The 18,481-nt window shown below is 33.9% G+C and overlaps 1 protein-coding gene across 5 annotated transcripts in view; it reads left to right on the top strand.

The window, feature by feature from the left end:
- The window catches only part of LOC139691045 (SR-related and CTD-associated factor 4-like), an 84,358-nt gene extending 66,872 nt beyond the window's left edge, over positions 1-17,486 (top strand). For 4 of the 5 annotated variants that reach the window (XM_071588782.1, XM_071588805.1, XM_071588797.1 and 1 more), the window contains exons 22-23: positions 4,844-4,963; positions 14,596-17,486. In XM_071588782.1, the coding sequence (XP_071444883.1) occupies positions 4,844-4,963; positions 14,596-15,386 (911 nt within the window). In that variant the 3' untranslated portion in view covers positions 15,387-17,486. The remainder of the gene's footprint in view (positions 1-4,843; positions 4,964-14,595) is intronic. The other variant, XM_071588789.1, reaches the window with a different exon arrangement.
- Positions 17,487-18,481: the final 995 nt, after the last annotated feature.

Below are 18,481 nucleotides of genomic sequence, written 5' to 3'. Positions count from 1 at the left end.
TCAGGATATTTTTATTTTATTTTCATTAAAAACATAATTATTTATAACTTAAATACTACATTTTTTTGTAACTTATAATAAAAATTTACTCTTCAATAACATTTAGAGAATTGTCTTCATAAAATCTTCCCGGAAATCCATAGTGAAGGTCTTAAGAAAACTAATAAAATAGTAAATGTAATCCTCTACAGTAAAACCCCAAATTTGGGCTTTTCTGGGGACCATAGAAAAATCTGTGAAATGCAGGAAAATAGAAGTAGTGGGAAAAGGAGAATTTTCTAATTTACATGCTTAATTACTGAATTCATAGTCTATAGCATCATCATCATCATAAATGACATCAACTTGAACTACTGCATTACAATCATCATAAAATTGCTTTCCTAAAGTCGTGTATTACAAAATTCCTTACTTGCTTCCAAGTCAATGGTATGTAGTGTAAAGCATCCTGTACAAGTTCACACTCCAACCACTAGTGGCTGAAGCTTCTCACTTCTATCTGCATTTTTGATCAATAAAACCATGAGTATTTCTTTGCTCAGTACCCCTCCATGATGCTGTTCCCTTCTGAAGCCCAGTATTTTTGCTGAGAGTACATTAAACAATAACCCTATCTCTTGTGCATTAAAAAAACATCTTTTGGGCTAGAGCCTTCAAGAAGTGTACCCAAATCTAACATCTCCTATTGAGTTACAGCCTCGACATCAACACTTGTACTTTCACCACACACAGCCTTGTATATAAGATTGTGCCTTTTTTTAAACCTATTTAACCAATCATTGGATGCTGTGAAATCCTTTATTCCCAATATGTGGGAATGTGCAATACTTTTTCTCACTCGATGACACCATTCACAGGGATATATAACAATTTATCAAATTAAAACCATTTTCAGTAATTCTTTATTCTTGGAATTCTTCACATGTTTTAATTAATTACATGGTTTAATTAATGTGCTATAGTAATAGTCTCTCTCAGGTGTTCTTGCATAAATTACATAGCCCACTCCAAGTTGTACAATGTAATTACTTCTTTCACAAATCTTTTCCTGGCAGACTGAGATTACAAGTTCAAGTATTTCACATTTCCATCACTAGTGCCCACCAAATTCATAATTTTTGCTAGAACTGTTCACATAACTTTTCTCTCCTATTTCTCTAAAGCTTGTATGAAACAAAGTCAGGAAAGGTTTTTTAATAAAGACTGATATACATAAGTAACTGCTTAAGCACTTGGATTTTTTAAATCCAGCAGTTACTGATGTAAGTAGGGGTAAACTGAAAATGAAATTGTGTAAATAAAGAGTTCCTCATGCAATGAAATGGTGGAAAATTTTATGGGACCTGATAAAATCGTCATAAGTCGTGGCGCTACGTTAATTCTGATAACTCAATAATGGGGGTTAACTGTTTATTATTTTTCTTTGTATTTCTACGTTACCCTTCATAAAACTATTTTAATCATTGTTAATGACCATAATGGTTTTCATATGTGAACCTTTAATAATCGTAAAAGTTTTTACAAAATCACTAATTACATTCTCTGTCAAATTATTCTGTATTATTTTTTATACCCTTTTCAGTAATCCGTATTAGGAGCATTTGTATTTGCATTGTGTCCAATAATTTTCAAAATTGTTTTAGAACTTTCCTCTTCTTTGGACAAAAGTTTTTCTTTCTCGTACTCATTCCAACCCAATTAGTATTCAAAAATCGTCATTTTTTTCTAGTTATTTTTCATTAATATCCATGGTATTTCCATCAAGACTGATAATGTTTTTAAGGAAAAATTCTTTGAGAAAATGCAGTCAAAAAAGATAGTTTGAAGATAAGGTCATTTCTCAGAATTGGGTTACTATTTATCTTGCCATATGCACTCCTTATTCAGGCTTTATTTACCTTACTATGTGGTGGGGGTCCCTGGGTGGAGCCCTCCCTCTAGTTTGAACTGGCCACAATGTGCTCTATGCCCAGCTAATATCTTTGTTTTTTCATCACTTAAAAACCAAAATCTGGTGTTAGACATCTACTATAAATACCTGTTGCGTTTCAGTAGATATTGTGATGTACAGGTACTAATAGAACTGTATTTCATTCATCTACTCAACTTAGAAAGCATATCATACACCTGCTGGGTTATAATGTAAACATGTATAAGTCTTATATGGCAGAAAATTATGTATCATAGATGAGCCTGTTGAAAACAAGTCATAATAACCTCCTATTAACCAATAAAACATAACATGTAAAAGTATATTATCGGTAGATAAATCAGTAATTGGTTAATTCATTTAGACTTTTCAGAAAATAAATACTTGGTTATTCCACGTATATTTTTTATATCAGGTCCTGATGATGACTTTGTAAACCCGGGTCATGTTTAATAAAAATATATGTGGAATAGCAAAGTATTTATTTTCTGAAATGAATTGCTTCCACAAAGAGATGCCTGAAACCATTCTATTAATTTAGACTTTTGAACTCCCGGTTTGCTAAGTATTTTTTTTATCTTGTTAAAGTATATCAATCGATATTAAACTAAAATAACATGTGTATAAGGTTTATCAACAGCTCTGGTAGTGAATTATTTAAGAACAGCACCTGCTGGAAAATCAAAAACATAATGTTCCGTAGGGTTTAGATTACCATGTCTAGAAAATTTGTTCAATGATTTGAAAAGTTGATTAATATTCCACATTAATGACTATAGTGTTGTCAAATATCACTTTTAATTAACCGCATAAATGTATTAAATGCAGAAACTTTGTTATGAGTGAAACCAAGAAAAAGTAAAATAATTATCTGGTCATCATCCCCACTGAGCGATAAGATTTTTAAAATTTTATTATTTAGTTATCCAGTGCTTATCGCCTTCTCTTTCTACGAGTATTTCTATGCTGGCTCATCTAATACCTTTGCCATAAAGTTATTGTTTGTATTATTTCCAACTCCCCAGACTCTTCCAGCTCCATGAATGGTGTTCCTGTCTAACCTCGTTTTGTTTTGTTGAACAACATTCTTACTGCTGGACAAGTTGCTTTTGTTTGGGTGATATTGTGTTGAAAATAGTAATAGAATATTGCTCAAGTTACTCCATCAGATTTAAATTCATTGTATTTGGACTGTGGGAATGGTTTCTTTAAAAATTATGGGTTTGAGGCTTCACAATTAAATGTTACTGACAACAGGGAGAGACCTTTATGACGAATTCCATTGCACCTTTGATAGACATTCAAGCTTTCGGATAGTGGTAGATTTTCCCAACAAGCCAAGTCAGTTTGTGCAGACAAAGCAAAATCCCCTGAATGTATGAATATTCCTTCACCTCTGTTCATTTTGACTTTAATTTCTTTATATTTTCTTATCCATGAAGCATTTCTGTGCCTATTGTACATAATGAACTTGAAAACACTAAAGTTCTTGTTGTAATCTAGCATATCTAAAATTACAAATTTGAATGAAGACCAAATATTCGGGTAATAAAAGTGAAAATGTTTGAACAACAGTTATACATTTAAGAATAATGGGATTAATCAAATTGAAAATTTAAATTCAAATCATAGGCAGATTCTATTTTTAATCACTTAAAATGTTAATGTGCCATAGTGGAAAAGTTAAAATATCAATAGATTCTGAATGTTATAAAAGATATAAAATTCTATTCAATGCATAAAATTTTCAAATTTTATTATATTTATTAACTGAAGAATTTTTTTAAAATTCGGGAACAGTCTGAAATTCTAATCTTGAGTTAAATTAACTCATGATGTTCTAATTTAACTTATTAATGAATAAACAGTAGCACTTTTCCATTAGTTAAAATATTTCCCTTGAGGTTACTTCATCACATTCAGGGACAGAATGAGTGCAAGTGCTATCTTATCTACCTTTGTATCCAGGAGGTCATAAAAGGGTATTTAAGACAGCATTTTTACTTAAACTATTACTGAAGATTGCAGTGCATGGAAACCTGTTTGGTATTAAATTTTTAAATAGTGGAAAATGCTACTTTTTTTAATAATTGTGTAATTTTGCCAATCATGCCTCAAACAATGCTATTTTCTTATTTAATGTGATTAATCTCTAATAATTTTCATTTTCTAAATGACTTAAAAGGGGACTGCCTTTTTCTTTTTTGGGGAAAATACGCATCATAAAACACGTATTGATCAAGTATTTAGGATTGTCGAAAAGTTAGAATTATGCAGTGTATTCATCTTTCTTACTGTAATAGTATGATTAAATGAGATGATCAATAAGCCCCTCTTTATTGGTTAGCCTTTACTTGAACAATTTTCAGTCAGTCTATGGTTATGGAAAAATTTGGGTTGTAAAAGTTCCAATCTTCTTTTATGAACTTCTCCAAAGGATTCAGTGATACTTTTCACTGAAGTTCACTGAACACCACAAAATTAGTTTTGATTGTACTCCATAACTTTCTTACTATATTGTGGTAAAGGTATCAGTAGTAACTCTTTTTATCTTGATGGTCATTCAAACTGAAGGATATAGTATCAGATCAAGTGCTATTTTTTTTATGCTTATCTTGATTTGGTGGCTTATTTTATGCTACAGGATTTGTTCTCTTAATACTGCCTAAATCATACCTTATAATACTGACTGATGTACATTTCTAGTTCACTTCTGAAATTTGCCTCATGTCATCATCAGTATCATATCAAGGAACAAGGTTTGATAAGGTTATCATATTTAATAAAATATGGTATCTACCACTTGGACACAACTAGTAGCAAAAATTGAGCAACTTAACTCAGCAAATTAATGAAAATTCAAATGAAAAGTAGTCTGTCTTAAATGGACAATTTCTTTTCTGTCAATATAAGGAGGGCCAATATTTGGTGCTCGGGGTCCTCACCCCCATCATCATCCCCATCATCCTGGGGGCCCTATTGGTATGAGAGGGCCAGGGCCCATCCATTCCAACAGACCTCACCCACATCCAGGTATTTAATACCATAGTGTATTGTTCTAAGTTGATGGCTCTTTTTATAGAAATAGTTCATTCATGACTAGTTTTTGCACAACTGCATGAAAATGTATCTGTAACCTTTAGAATTGATGAAGTTTCTCCTACTAATTTACACTAATATTTCACTATCCTAATGTGATGCTATGGCATGCAACTGATTTAAATGTTGGCCTCAAGTTATATGTTAGAAACCACTCATGCTAACATGCTTTTTGGTTTATCATTTATATGAATATGAAGCATTCAATGATAATTTTAAATTATGGCAATTTTGGTATTGAGTAATGAAGCTGTGTCATTAATTTGAAAGTTCTTGATAAAAAAATGTTTTCTTTAGATGGATTAGTTAAGCGTATGCTAGCTGAATTACTCTGGGTGTAATACTCTGACTAACTCACCTTGTGGTATTGTGAATATGAATTTATATCAAGCATGGATAATTTCTTGCCATGTTCTGATTTGTTAATGGTTATAAATAAGTAAATCAGCGTGCAAGATATGCAGTATTTCAAATACTATTCCAGGGGAGCCTTGCTTAACAAGCACTTCTCATAGCAAGTAATATGCATAGAGTAATTCGCATAATGAGCAAAAATATTGGTCCCTAAAATGACTCACTTAACAATTGACTTTTCTTATAATGAGTGCCAGAAAGCCAAAATCCCAGAATTTTTGCTCCTACCGGTTTAGTTTTTGTTCACCACTCAATCTGCTAACACCTAAGTTCACAAATTTATCCAAATTTCTAGTGTTCAGACATATTATTTGTGATTTTTTTGTCCAAAGTTTCATAATATTTTGGGTATAGTTAAAAAAAGAAGGTCCCAGAAGAAAAATCCACAAGATGACAGCCGTAAGAGGATAAAAATAACAGTAGATGTTAAAAGTAAAACCATTGAAAATTGAGAAAATGGTGTAAGCATGGCTGATGCATGCAGCTAGCATGTACATCAGCAACCAGACGACATCAACAATTTTCATTTTCTTCAAGGACAAGGCAAAGGAGATAGATTTTTCAAAGAGAATTACTAGAATATCTATGCAACTGTTACATGTTCTCAATGATGTAGAAAGGTTGCTTCCCATATAGATGAACAAAAAGCTAATGCCATCCGACACCAATAACGAGAATCTCTAGTGATGCAAGCGGCAATTTGAAATTAATCCTGTGCTTGTTTACTATTCAGAAACTACACGAGCCTTTAAGAAGTGTTAAGTCCCAAACAGTAGGCTAAATGTGATGTGGAGGTTACAGGAAACTATTGCATCATACCATGCATACAAGGCATCGCTATATTAAGGCTGTGGCCATGTGTGCCAGAAATTTATTTATTGACACTTATATGTTGCATTTTTTACAAAATTTTGAAGCATTGGCAAAAAAATGTCTATATACAGCCGCATTAGTAAAAAGGAATTATGTACTTATGATAAATAATAAATTAATAATTCTTTTTTTTTAAATCAATTAACAAATCTTTTTTTTTCTTAAGATCAAGTTTGCATTCCTGGTTGCTTCATTCCACAATAGAAGGAAAGGCGAACCTTATCCAGAATCCTAAACAATATATATGTAAAAATGCTGAAATTTCAAAATGTAAAAATCATTCGCCTTGATCAGGATTCAAACCTGGATCTATCAATGTCCAGCTAAGTGCTTTGGCCAGTTAAGCTGTCGTCTTAAACTGAAATTTTCGCGGCGTTAAAGTAACAATGTTATGTTGAATAACCATACATACAATGCCACGGGTATTCATAGTCTTGTGCAATGCGCCACAGTCCGCAAGGTTAAAGCTAACATTTAAGGCAAAAGTTTTTATGCTTTGAAATGTCAGCATTTTAATGCATATTAGCGCAGGACATTGTAAAAAGTTACTGTTAGGGCTTTTCCCATAGTTCTTTGAAATGTAAATGTGTTTGAGACTGTTAGAGGAGATGCTAATGAGCTCATGATGAATTAGGGGCATATATTATGCAATGTGCTATGATTGCCAAATTGTGAAAATAACCAGGTATTTTCTCTGAAGTTAAGGATGAAATATTTTGAGAAAGATAATGCAACGAATTATGCTCTTTTTCCTTATAATTATTAACCAAATGTATATTATCATAGACACATTGTTTGAAGCATTTAAGTAAATGAAAGATCTGAAATCTTCAAATGGTGATAGGCCTATTTGTGGTAGGAAAAGCATTATTTTAATATCTGTGATAGTGAAAATAAAATTTTCTTAGAAAATTCTTATTATCATCATCATAAATAGGCAAGAAACTGTGAAATCATTGCAGACTCTTGACACTCCATTTCTCTTCACCTACTGTAGTATTGAATTATTGCTTTTCTGTTCATGTTTTCCAAGATCTGACAATGGAATAACCCCCAAATCTTTCTCTCAAGGCTCTTCTAAATTAGGACCAAGATTTGAAACCACATTCCTCCTTCCATATCCAAGATATGAGAACATCATTCCTTCATCCTCAAGTATTATTTCCTAATTCTTCACTGTCTTTGATTGCCATTAAATTTGGCAAAGCATGCTGTTTATTGAACCTGTTCATTTTAGGAATTAAACAAAAATGATCACATAGCAACTTCCAAATTTTTTAATATAGCTGTAGAAAGATGTACTTATATACTAAACAACATATTGGTGAAAGGGTATTAGAGAGCACTATCTAATGCCTGATGGCCTGAACAGCAAGCAAGCCAGCAAAACATTTGGTCATAGTACATAGGTTTTCAAGTCATATAAATTCTTATTATGGCATTCATATAGGTTCTGATCCCAGTGTGTGAGGATACATAGTTCTAATGGCATTTTTGGTTACTTCCTCTGTATTTTCAACAGCATATGAAATATGTCAAAAGAAAATATAACAGCACGAGGCGATGAAAGTTACTCCCCATTATTAAATAACTGAAGCATGTTTGAGAATGTTAATGAGCTGTTTTTTTGAAATTAGTATAAGAAGATCAAATTATAATTGTGGTATTTTTTTGGGAGTGATGCATAAGTTATAGTAAAGTTGTTACAGATTCAAGGATGGCTTACGTAATCCATGTAGTATTTGACGGAACATAAGAAGTGAGGAAGGGCCGTGTGCTTATGATAGTGAACATGAGAATCCTAATGCTTCCTGTGAATTTTAAAATTGTTAAAAAATGCAATGGATGATGATTTTATAGTTTGTATGATTTAAATTGAAATTAATGCCAAATGTTTGTCAATTGAAATTTTTGAAATAATTTAGCCATTGCTAAAGTATTAGAAATCCTAGTTATTGAATAACTTCAGTAGATTTCTCAATGGAATTGTGCTGAGTAAGATTCAAGGGGGATTAAAATTCAAAATCGTTTGGGCTTAATAGTAGCTCAAAAAAGATTAAATATTTTTTATTCTTCCTAGATATTTTAGTTAGAGAGATGATTTTTCAATTGTTGTTGTTTATGAGTTCAAAAAGTTCATTTATTTAATGGGAATAACCCTGATACATATAGAAAGGCAAAAAAACATAATGGTTCCACAATTATAAAAACCATGACAAACGGGTACAAATTAAATAAAGTTCCATACTTGCTATTGAGAATTAAAATATAATGTAAAATTAAGGAAGAATTTTGATTTACAATTCATAAAAGACATTTTCACATGTGGTACAGGTATGCAAACATACCCAGTTAGGTTAATTAAAGTAGACAAAATATCAATATTAAATAATATTCAAATTTAAAAATGAAAACAGAAGATTAGAAATCTAGTATTTGTTACAGGCCAGATGATGATACAAAATGAGAAATGTTGGTAGCAGTTATTAACCCTCTTAGTGCGGCGGGCCGATATATTGGCTTTCGTATCCCTGGCGAAAAGTGCGGCGGGCCGATATATCGGCTCTTGCATAGGCTATTGTTTAAATTGTTGTAACTTATGGTTTTTTCTTTAATAATTTATGGTTTTTGTGCTATCGATAGGTTGAATTCCATAGAATTACGTAATTAATTTTTTAAATTTTTATTATCAATTTTAAATGGTTTTCAAAAAGTATAATTCTTACTATAATTTTTCGTTCAGTTTTGTACATGTCGGGAAGCTCAGCCTAATTGTTTGCTCGTTTTTTTTTCTTAGTGGTCTTTCCACTATGAAAAGCCACTGAAAGGCTACTAATCTGTTTTCATCTGTAATCTCTTGAATGTGTTGTTTTGTCGTGGTGTTGATATATAGGGGGGATCGAGATGGTGCGGGGGCTAACGTACTGGCTTCCCACCCTGAGGGCGCGGGTTCAAATCCCGGCGGTGTTGAATATTTTTCAGAGGTATCTCGATCCCTACTTGAGGTGCTTTGTGGAGGGCACTTTGAGTGAGTACGCCGTCCGTCGGATGGGACGTTAAGCCACGGACCCCTTGGCGCCTTTCGTAAAGAGTAGGCTAATGCCGACGCCGGGTTTCTCTCCACCCTTCATCCTTTCCTGTCCTTCCCCTATGGCGCAAATGACCTTAGCTGTCGGTCGCCTCCCCTCAAAACTACTACTACTTGATATATAGCTGCTTATTCAGACTTTGTTGAGAGGATGGAAATGAGAGCACTGCTTTGTAATCATTTTGGTTTCTCTTGCCGTCCATCCTATCTAATCAATTGCGCCCTGTGTAATGGATTACATTGTCAGCAGTTCTCTGTGAGTTAGAGCTTGGTTTTTTTCTGCCTTTAGATTGTAAGCACATTGCCGCAGTCTCAAGGAAAGGGGAAAAGTCCCAATTTGACTCAGTGATATCAGCCTTTTCAACAAAATCGAACTATGCAGAGGCTGACAAAAAAATTTGCAATTCACTGGTTTTTCTTCATTTATTTATAATATTTTCTACATGTCTTTATGATTCTTTATTATATTTAAATATCGTAGTTTTATTGAAAAATGTTTTTTTTTAAATATTAGTTTTGTGTCTAAAAATCGAAATATTATTGCTCAAAAAATATTCTTCAAATTTATGATACTGTAATAATTACATTTATTTTTCAGATGATGTAAATGTATCATATCATTATTAACTACAATATTATATTTTAAAATAAAAAAACTGCATAAGAATATCTAAACAAATAACTTCATAATTTTTTTTTTCCTAAGGTGATACATTTTCTTAAATTACCTTTCGCACTTTTCACTAGTACCCCTGGAATCCCCGCCGCACTAAGAGGGTTAACTAGACCTTGTGGCATCGATTAAGAAAATTTTCCCAATGGGCATTAGGATCAAATTATTGACAAGTATAGATATCCATATAGCAATAAGTAGCATTCTTAAATTCTTCAGATATTTTAATAACATTTTTTATAGCAATCTTGGTGAGGGATAAAGTAGTTACAAGTCAATTTGTGGCTTTATTCAGTAATGTGACTGATGTATTATCCAAAACTTGAATTATTGAAATGTGTTTGTCTGGAAATGAAGTTTTATATCTTCTTCATTTGATGGCATTCTTATTGGGGTCAAGCTAATTTGAACTGACATAACATGCTTACAACAACCAAGGAAGTCCTTGTAGGACAATGAAGTATTTTTATTAGTATGAGTCTCAGTCAGAGGTGGGTATTAGATATACCTTGAAAACTCTAGCTCAATGCCTTGGTGCCAGGACATTTGTGGAGTCTTTTTTTGACCCTTCAGAAACTTAAGATAGTACTATACAATAACTCAATCTCACTTACTTCGTTTCCCTTCATACCATTCCAGATGCTCATTATTTTTCTTTCCGTGCATACACTTATATCACTCTATTTAACATTTTGATCTTCACCATGCCACTTCAAAAGGGCTGACCAATTACACTTCTCTTTTCAATGAAGTTTAACCAAGCCACTTCACATTTGAGGGTTTTCAATAAAATTTACTGTGCTTACCATACCACAAGCATTTCTATACAATAATGTTTAGTAAACATAAAGGCAGGGTTTTTATATAATGGTAAATGGAAATTATTCAATGTGCAGTTATTTATGTGCATGAGAATTTCAAACAGTGCATATAGTAAGAATAAAATATTTTGCAATCTCATTTTGTTTCCCCTTTTTCTGAAGTTCTAAGGTAAATATTTAATGTCACAAATGCATGGGGCTTTCTTATCATTCTAGCAAACAAAAAAATAGTTGAGGAAGTTAGCGTCCCATCCTAAAGTGTGTTTTTAAACAAAATAAGTTCAATTATCTCTTAACCTGAACGATAATAAAAACATTCAGTTTTTTTTGACAATGCTAGAATTCTTGCATTTAGTTACTGATGGAATCTTGCAAAGAAAATTGTTGAATGAAGAAAAATTATAATAAATGCAAGATTGGACAACATTAATCTAAAAAATATGATTTGTCAAATTCCGTAAAATAAGCCTTTCAGTGATGACTTCCTTGTTTGAAATGAACTGATGTACAACAAGTTATATTTTTTGTTTGGTAACAAAAGGAAATTGCTGAGAGCCAAAACTGGAGAATAAGGTGGATGAGGCAGCAATGTGTTGCATAATTTGGCCAGTTTAGCTGCCGAGGGTAGAAAATAAATATATGATATTCCACATAAAAACGTTTAATATATGGCACAACCATGGTTTCAGTGATGTGCATTATCATTAGGTGATGCCAAGCCTATGTGTACCCAGGGATTAACTGCTGCTCGTAAAGGCTGGCTTAGGTAGATTTGCAAGGTTCTTGTGCGTCATCATGCTGGCAGGAGTCATATTATGGGGATGGTCCTCCAGTAGGGGAAGAGTCGCCCTGTCCCCACGGGTGGTTGCACCCAGGTATTTGAGATGTCAGCTCGAGACTCCCGTTTCCCAGTGAATAGCAGGATGAGTCTAGTAGTGCATAAATCCTTGTATGCTCTGTGTCCTCAAGGAAAATACATTCAAGTCTAGTTTTCTCATCAATTCATTCCAGAATCAAATCGTTCCAAAGAATGAGCAAAGCACTGCCCCGTGATTTTCCTTCCTTTTCTGAAAATATGGTTGGTATAAAAAGTATCAGGAAAATTGATTTCTGAGTCTAGTAGTGCATAAATCCTTGTATGCTCCCTGTGTTCTGAAGGAAAATACATTCGAGTCAAGTTATCTCATCAATTCATTCAAGCATCAAATCGTTCCAAAAACTCAGCTAAGTTATGCCCTGTGATTTTCCTTCCTTCTCTGAAAACATGGTTAGTATTAGAAGTATCAGGAAAATTTTCAGAAAAATAGATTTATATCAGGTGCTACAGTGCCTCAAAATTCTTCTAAGTACATCCCTTGAGCATCGAAACGCTTTAGTCAGTGGCTTTTCTACTACTCAAAGGCTCCCTGGTTGGTGGATTCTGGAAGGTCCTTAAGGGTACTCATGCAAGCTTCTTTGACAGCACTTATATCAGGCGAATAAGGTGGGCGTGGCAACAATTTGTATCTTCGTTCACGTATATTTTCCATGGCAATGACACTTGTGTGAGGGCTTGCATTGTCTTGGTGAAAGATGACTTTCTTCCTTGCCACACCTGGCCTTTTTTCGTGTCACCTTTGCTGTACTTAGTCCAGGAGGTTGGTGTAGTATTGTTCAGTGATTGTTTGATCAGTGGGAAGATAGTCTATGATCAGAATCCCTTAAACATCCCTGAAAACTGAAGGGATCACCTTTCCAGCGACCGTATTGGCTCTGCTTTCTTTGGTGGTGGTGAATCAACATGTTTCCACTGCTTTGACTGCTGTTGTGTCTTGTTGGAAAATCTTGTTGGTTGCTCTTAAAACGGGAGAAACATTGTTTGGAAATTTCCATTCTGATGCATTTGTGATCCTGCATTAAGAGTTGTGGCACCCATATAGCAGATAATTTTTTCTATCCAATTCCACTGGTAAAATGTGATACCCCCATTCAGATGACATCCATACAGATTCAGTGAATTCTTGTATTTACAGTCGGCAATCCTCCATACCATTTTATGCCTTTTTCACTATTTCTGGGGTAGTGGCAGATTGAGGCTGACCACCACATGGATCATCATCTAAGCTGTCCCGACCAAACTTAAACTCGTTTGTCCACTTGGCAGCAGTTAAATATGAAAAAGCTGAGTCCCCCAGAGTGTTCTGAAAGTCATCATGAATTTCCTTTGCTGTCATACCTTTCTTAATGAATATTTAATCACTGATTGAATCTCAATATTTTCCATCTTCACAAATCACTAGACGGGAACAACAGAGAGGCATCTGCAACACATCTCTCCCCAGAGCACTGAGGTGTTACGCATTTACTCATAAAAGATAACTTAATACTTTGAAGGAAACTCATTGCACTAGCGCTGACATCTGATGGTGATTCTGAGAACCTTTCAAACTACCCTCGTACATTCTAGTGAAAGAATAACAACAAAAGCAAGAGTGAGGTGAACACTTCATCACGTCATTAAATTTAGGATGCTTAAAAATTTATGGAAATGGATTAATGGAATACAGAGTAAATAAAAAGGTTTACAAGCAGATGACAGGAAGCTTTTTTATGGACTGTATTGAGAATTGGAATATTAGCATTGATGCTTGCAGATCAGCAATCGCAAACGATAGTAAATGCTGCATTTTCATCTCCACTGGCACCAAAGCTCTGAGAAAAAACTGAACCTATCAAGGAAGTACTTGAAATTTGTGTCATTTATTCAGTCTTTTGTATCTGATGTTTTGGAATTGATGACTGAATTCAGTCAATGCAATTGTATCAAAGTGGATGCTCATGTAGCCACCACAATGATCTTAACATATAGTGACATTTTAGATATCACCAAATCAAGTGTAACACATCAAAGTAGTGATAGCAGTGATGACAAAATGTTGGCTTTCTTTTGTGCTGTTGATGTCCATAGGAAATCAAAATATGTGCACCGATTTTTGGAAACTCTGGCCAAGGGAGACAAATTGCATGAAATGGTTGTTGATTTGGGCCATTTTTGTGAAGTATAAAATACCATAACATTAAAACATAATGAATTTTTAGTTAAAAAGAGGACTTAAAGATGGTAGAATGATCCTTTTATCATTGCAACTGCATTAAAGTTTGTTTGTATTGTTAAAATCACAGTCTTCACAATCAATCACAAAGACTTCCATGAGTCAATTGGCTTATGAAATTATAGTGCTTTCATAATGCACGTATATATGACTAAGTGGATGCTGCCACAGTATCCATTCTTTGTTCAGTGCTACTTTTACACTTAGTCATTTACACAAATGAGTGCAGTTATTTGAGATAATTTGATAAATTTCATACGAATTATTTTCTCATCATAGAACAATAATTTCAAATTTATAAAAAATTTATTTTGAAATGTGAGGCACAAGGATTTTTAATGGTGCTTTCATTCATCCAAAAGTCCTTCATTCTGTTGAGACAAAGTTTAAAACAAGGAAATTCCAGTAGTAAGTAACATTGCTCAGGCCAAGGGAAGTAACAGAGCATACTTTTATAATACTCAGTTTTGTTGCAAAATAATGAGAATTCCCAAGTACATAATATATCTGACTTTTTGCGCAAAGTGTGAAATCATTTGCATTTGTAACTTCAATCTACAAGAGGCTAAGTAATAGGAATGATATGTAATGATAATTTTTTTTAGGTCCCTGGATGGAGGGTCATGGACCTGGGCCAAGAGGTTTCCATCCTGGCTATGATGATCCAGAGATGTTCTATGGCAGAGAAGGTGGACGAGGTGGCAATTACCCATTTGAGCCTCCGCATGGCATGGAAGGTTGGGATGGTTGGGGAAAAAGAGATGGTGCAAGAGGTCCACATCATGATGGGGGCAGGGACGGGAGATTTGGTCGTGAGCCCCCCCGAAGGAGAGATGAGGGTGGGAGTGGAGTTGAAATGAAGGAAATGCCCCCTCCCACTCCCACCTCCACTCCATTACCTGTAGGGGGTACCCCCCAGCAGCCCCCTTCATCTGCAGACACTGGGACACCAAAACAAAAAAGAGGAGAGAGGACCCGACCATCTCGCTGGAGCAATGCTTCCCCTAAAGAGGAGACTTCAGAGGTGGCTCCTGATGAGAAGAGCAATGAGAGTAATCCAGTCAAAGAGAGTGAGGAAGAGGTGAAAGGAGAAGAAATAGACTGGAAAAATGACAGTCCGGAAGAGGCGGTTATTATAATAGAGGAAGTCAGGCCTGCATCTGTTGAGAAAAGAAGTTCCTCAAGAGAATTAGAGTTGCAGGAAGAGAGTGAGGCAGAAGGGAAAGAAATTATTGATTGGGAACATGGTGGTGAAGAAGAAGGGGTGATGATAGACAAGGAAAGTTGTCAGGACATGTGGGATTGTGGAGATGAGATAGAACAAGATGATTGTACAAGATCTGAGGATAATAATGAGTCTAAGGATACAAACATTTGTGAAGAGGAAGAAAAATGAGGTATTTTAAAAAGTGCAATTACCTTCCGAGTGTTGCTATTACATATGCATATGTACAAATGTCAGGGAAGGAAGGAAACATCCTTGGATAACTTCACTTCATATCCAGTAGTTTCAATCTTCATCTTCTCAAAAGTGGCTTATCATTGTGTGCCCTTGCATGATTTGTGTGGTCTGTTTCTTACTGGTGAACACAGGAAGGAGTGATAATGGAATACAATTTAGGTTATCTTTTGTCATATAACTTTGCGTTCCCTAGTCTTTTGTGTGGTGTGCTTGTCGAAAGGTGAAGTGGTAATTCTAAATTTCTCGATGAGATCATTGTGTGGGCTTTTTAAGTGAATGGTACTTGAGTTTTTACCTATGACATCAGATAAGGACACTAGTCATTAAACATAAGAAATATATTTGAAAAATTTAAATTAACTTCCAAAAACACCAACAATTGAAATTTCAACGTTGTGCAGGCACAATGCTAAATAAATGAAATTTTATATTTTTATAAAAATCTGTAGTGATTTTATCTCAATTCAACAGAAGTCTCCGAGAGTGAACAAGTTTCATTAAGAGCAAGGGAAAACTTAAATTTCTTGAGAACTCTTCAGTTAAAAGTCATTGCTAGTGGAGGTGGAGTTTTGAAATGATTTACGGCAGTTTAATTTTCTCCCTCATAAACCCTCGCTTCTTAAAGCACACACACTCCAAAAGGTAAGATGTTTGACTCCAAAAAGCACCACACTCCCTGGACAGCACCACTGTTCCTGTGTTCACGGACTGAGCTTACGAAGCACTGAAGGGATGATGGATAGCACGAGGAGATTGGAACTCGTCGCTTGCACTCAAATAGAGTGACAAGTGCAAGGTACTGTGGACCACACATGTGATCATTGACTTGCTGACTTTTCAGTGTTTTCTTCCTCACCTACTTAAATGAACAGGAGTCATCCCACAGACTTGTGGGAATTGATTACCGCCATCTTGATCATGTATCTCAAAAAGTAGAGGAAAGGTAATTATACATAGTGACTATTGTGTAAACAAGAAACTGAAGAAATAGCGTGAACAGTTTGTTTCCCATGTTTTGATGTGCCCACTCAAGTAGGTGGCTGCTAAGAATTATATACACGCCATCACATTTATAGGTCTATAAAATTGTATGTTACTAGTGTTGATGTAATTCAACCGTGATGATAGCAGTGGGGCTAACAGAGCTGCTATGCATGGTGTAATCTCTAGCATTTTGTTTAAAAGCCACTTCATGTGTTAATTATTGTTAAATATCATAATTTATACCTTAAAATGTTTTATTTCCATTATGTAAATAATTTTACTTAAAATGCTATCATTCTTCTCATAAATTGTCGTTTAGGCCTCAGAAACACAAGTTGGTTTTGAAATATTATTGGGAAACTCCCTTTAGTTGACCCATTTAGATACTTCTGTCAAGGAATAATTTGACAACTGTGTAACAAATTAGTTATATATATAGTTGTTTCATTTTATATTCTTTTCACAATGACTAGTTCTTGTACTTTTACATATTTATATTGGTAAGGGATTGGAATCTCTGTCATTTCATGTTAACTATTAAATACAGCTCATTGTGATTAAATGAGATCAATTTAATATTCTTTGGTCCTCATTGTACAGTTTTGATTTATGTATCTAATAACCATTACGCATTACTGGAGAAGCCAAATGAAGTCCTTGGGTGACCCTGATACAATTGACAGTTACAATGATTGCTAATAATCATAATGAAAGTTCCTTTTGTCAGTTGAAAAGCTCTGCAAAAATATCTTGTGTCTGAGGCCTAAAATTATTTTCTTATACTAGTAGAAATTTACATCAGAATGATTATAATAATGCGATTAGGGAAATGTAGTTTTGCTTTTGATAAGCTGTTTTATTTTTATGACTGAAGATTGATAATTTCATTTAGAAAATTTTCATTTTAGTTCTTGGTATGAATTACAACCTGCCTTGACTAAATGAATTAGAAATTGTCCTTAATAGGGTATAACGTTTATTGGTAGCATTTTCAATGTAGAATTAAGGTGTGCATTGTTAAATAAAGGTGTTCAATAATAAGATAAACTTAATCCATTATTACTAGCAGTAACTTTTCAATCAATATTTCAAATGCGCCATAAAAGCTATGCAATAACAATTACTTTTTTGGTTTTTATTTTCAATTAATGCTTATTTTAAAAATATTTAAATCTTCCATTTTTGTTTTGCTTAATATTTCAGATCAAATAGTGTATCTCTGTCATCAGTACCAGGATATGTTAACTGCACACTGATTTTTTAAGTGCCAACACATTTGTATTGCAGTAGCAGATAATGTTTTCTAAATTAGTATATTTTTTCCAATGAGAGATCATATTTTATCTCCCAATTCATATGCAACAATTCAATGTAAAAATACATGGTTTCAAGTGTTGTTATCATTATATCCTCTACATTATTTTCCTGGATTGGCTTCTCCTTGGATACAAAATGGAATCCTCTACATTAACTTGGCTTCTAATTAATTGTGATGATAAGTCTTCTTACAGTCATTTATTCAGTAGGCAATAAAAATCAAGCTTAGTGGAGAGAGAAGCTCCTGTAAAAGTGTAACAGCAGTAAATTTGAGTCATATATTTTTTCATTGAAATTAATTCTTGTTTTCATTTTTTAGATTCTAGCGCAAAGTACAGCATCCATTTAAATAAAAGGTTACTGCCATCTTCATTTTACTATAAAGGTGAGCCCCAATGAGGGTTACAATTATTGGCTTTCGATAGTTCGATAAATGATTAGTCAGTTTCTTCAACTATTACATTTAACTTGAGAGATTTCTAAGAAATAAATTAGATGGTTTCTGGTTCAACTTGGTTGAAGTTCATGTTCATGGAATGAAGAACACAATGGAATTTCCACGATAGTGGAAAAATACACAAGTGTTCTTCATTCCATGAAAGGAATATAAAAGTTTTCTTTGATTGTTTTAATGTCTATGTACAGCACTCATTTCCTCTCAAGTTATCCCTTGTGTGACTCGAATTATTCAGTCTTTCTATGTAATTTCCAAATAGTCTGAGATTATT

This window comes from Hetaerina americana, unplaced genomic scaffold (assembly GCF_022747635.1).
Source record: "Hetaerina americana unplaced genomic scaffold, ioHetAmer1.1.p SCAF_1, whole genome shotgun sequence".
Classification (NCBI taxonomy): domain Eukaryota; kingdom Metazoa; phylum Arthropoda; class Insecta; order Odonata; family Calopterygidae; genus Hetaerina; species Hetaerina americana.
The sequence above is the reverse complement of the archived record's forward strand: the minus strand, read 5'-3'. Positions and strand labels throughout refer to the sequence as shown.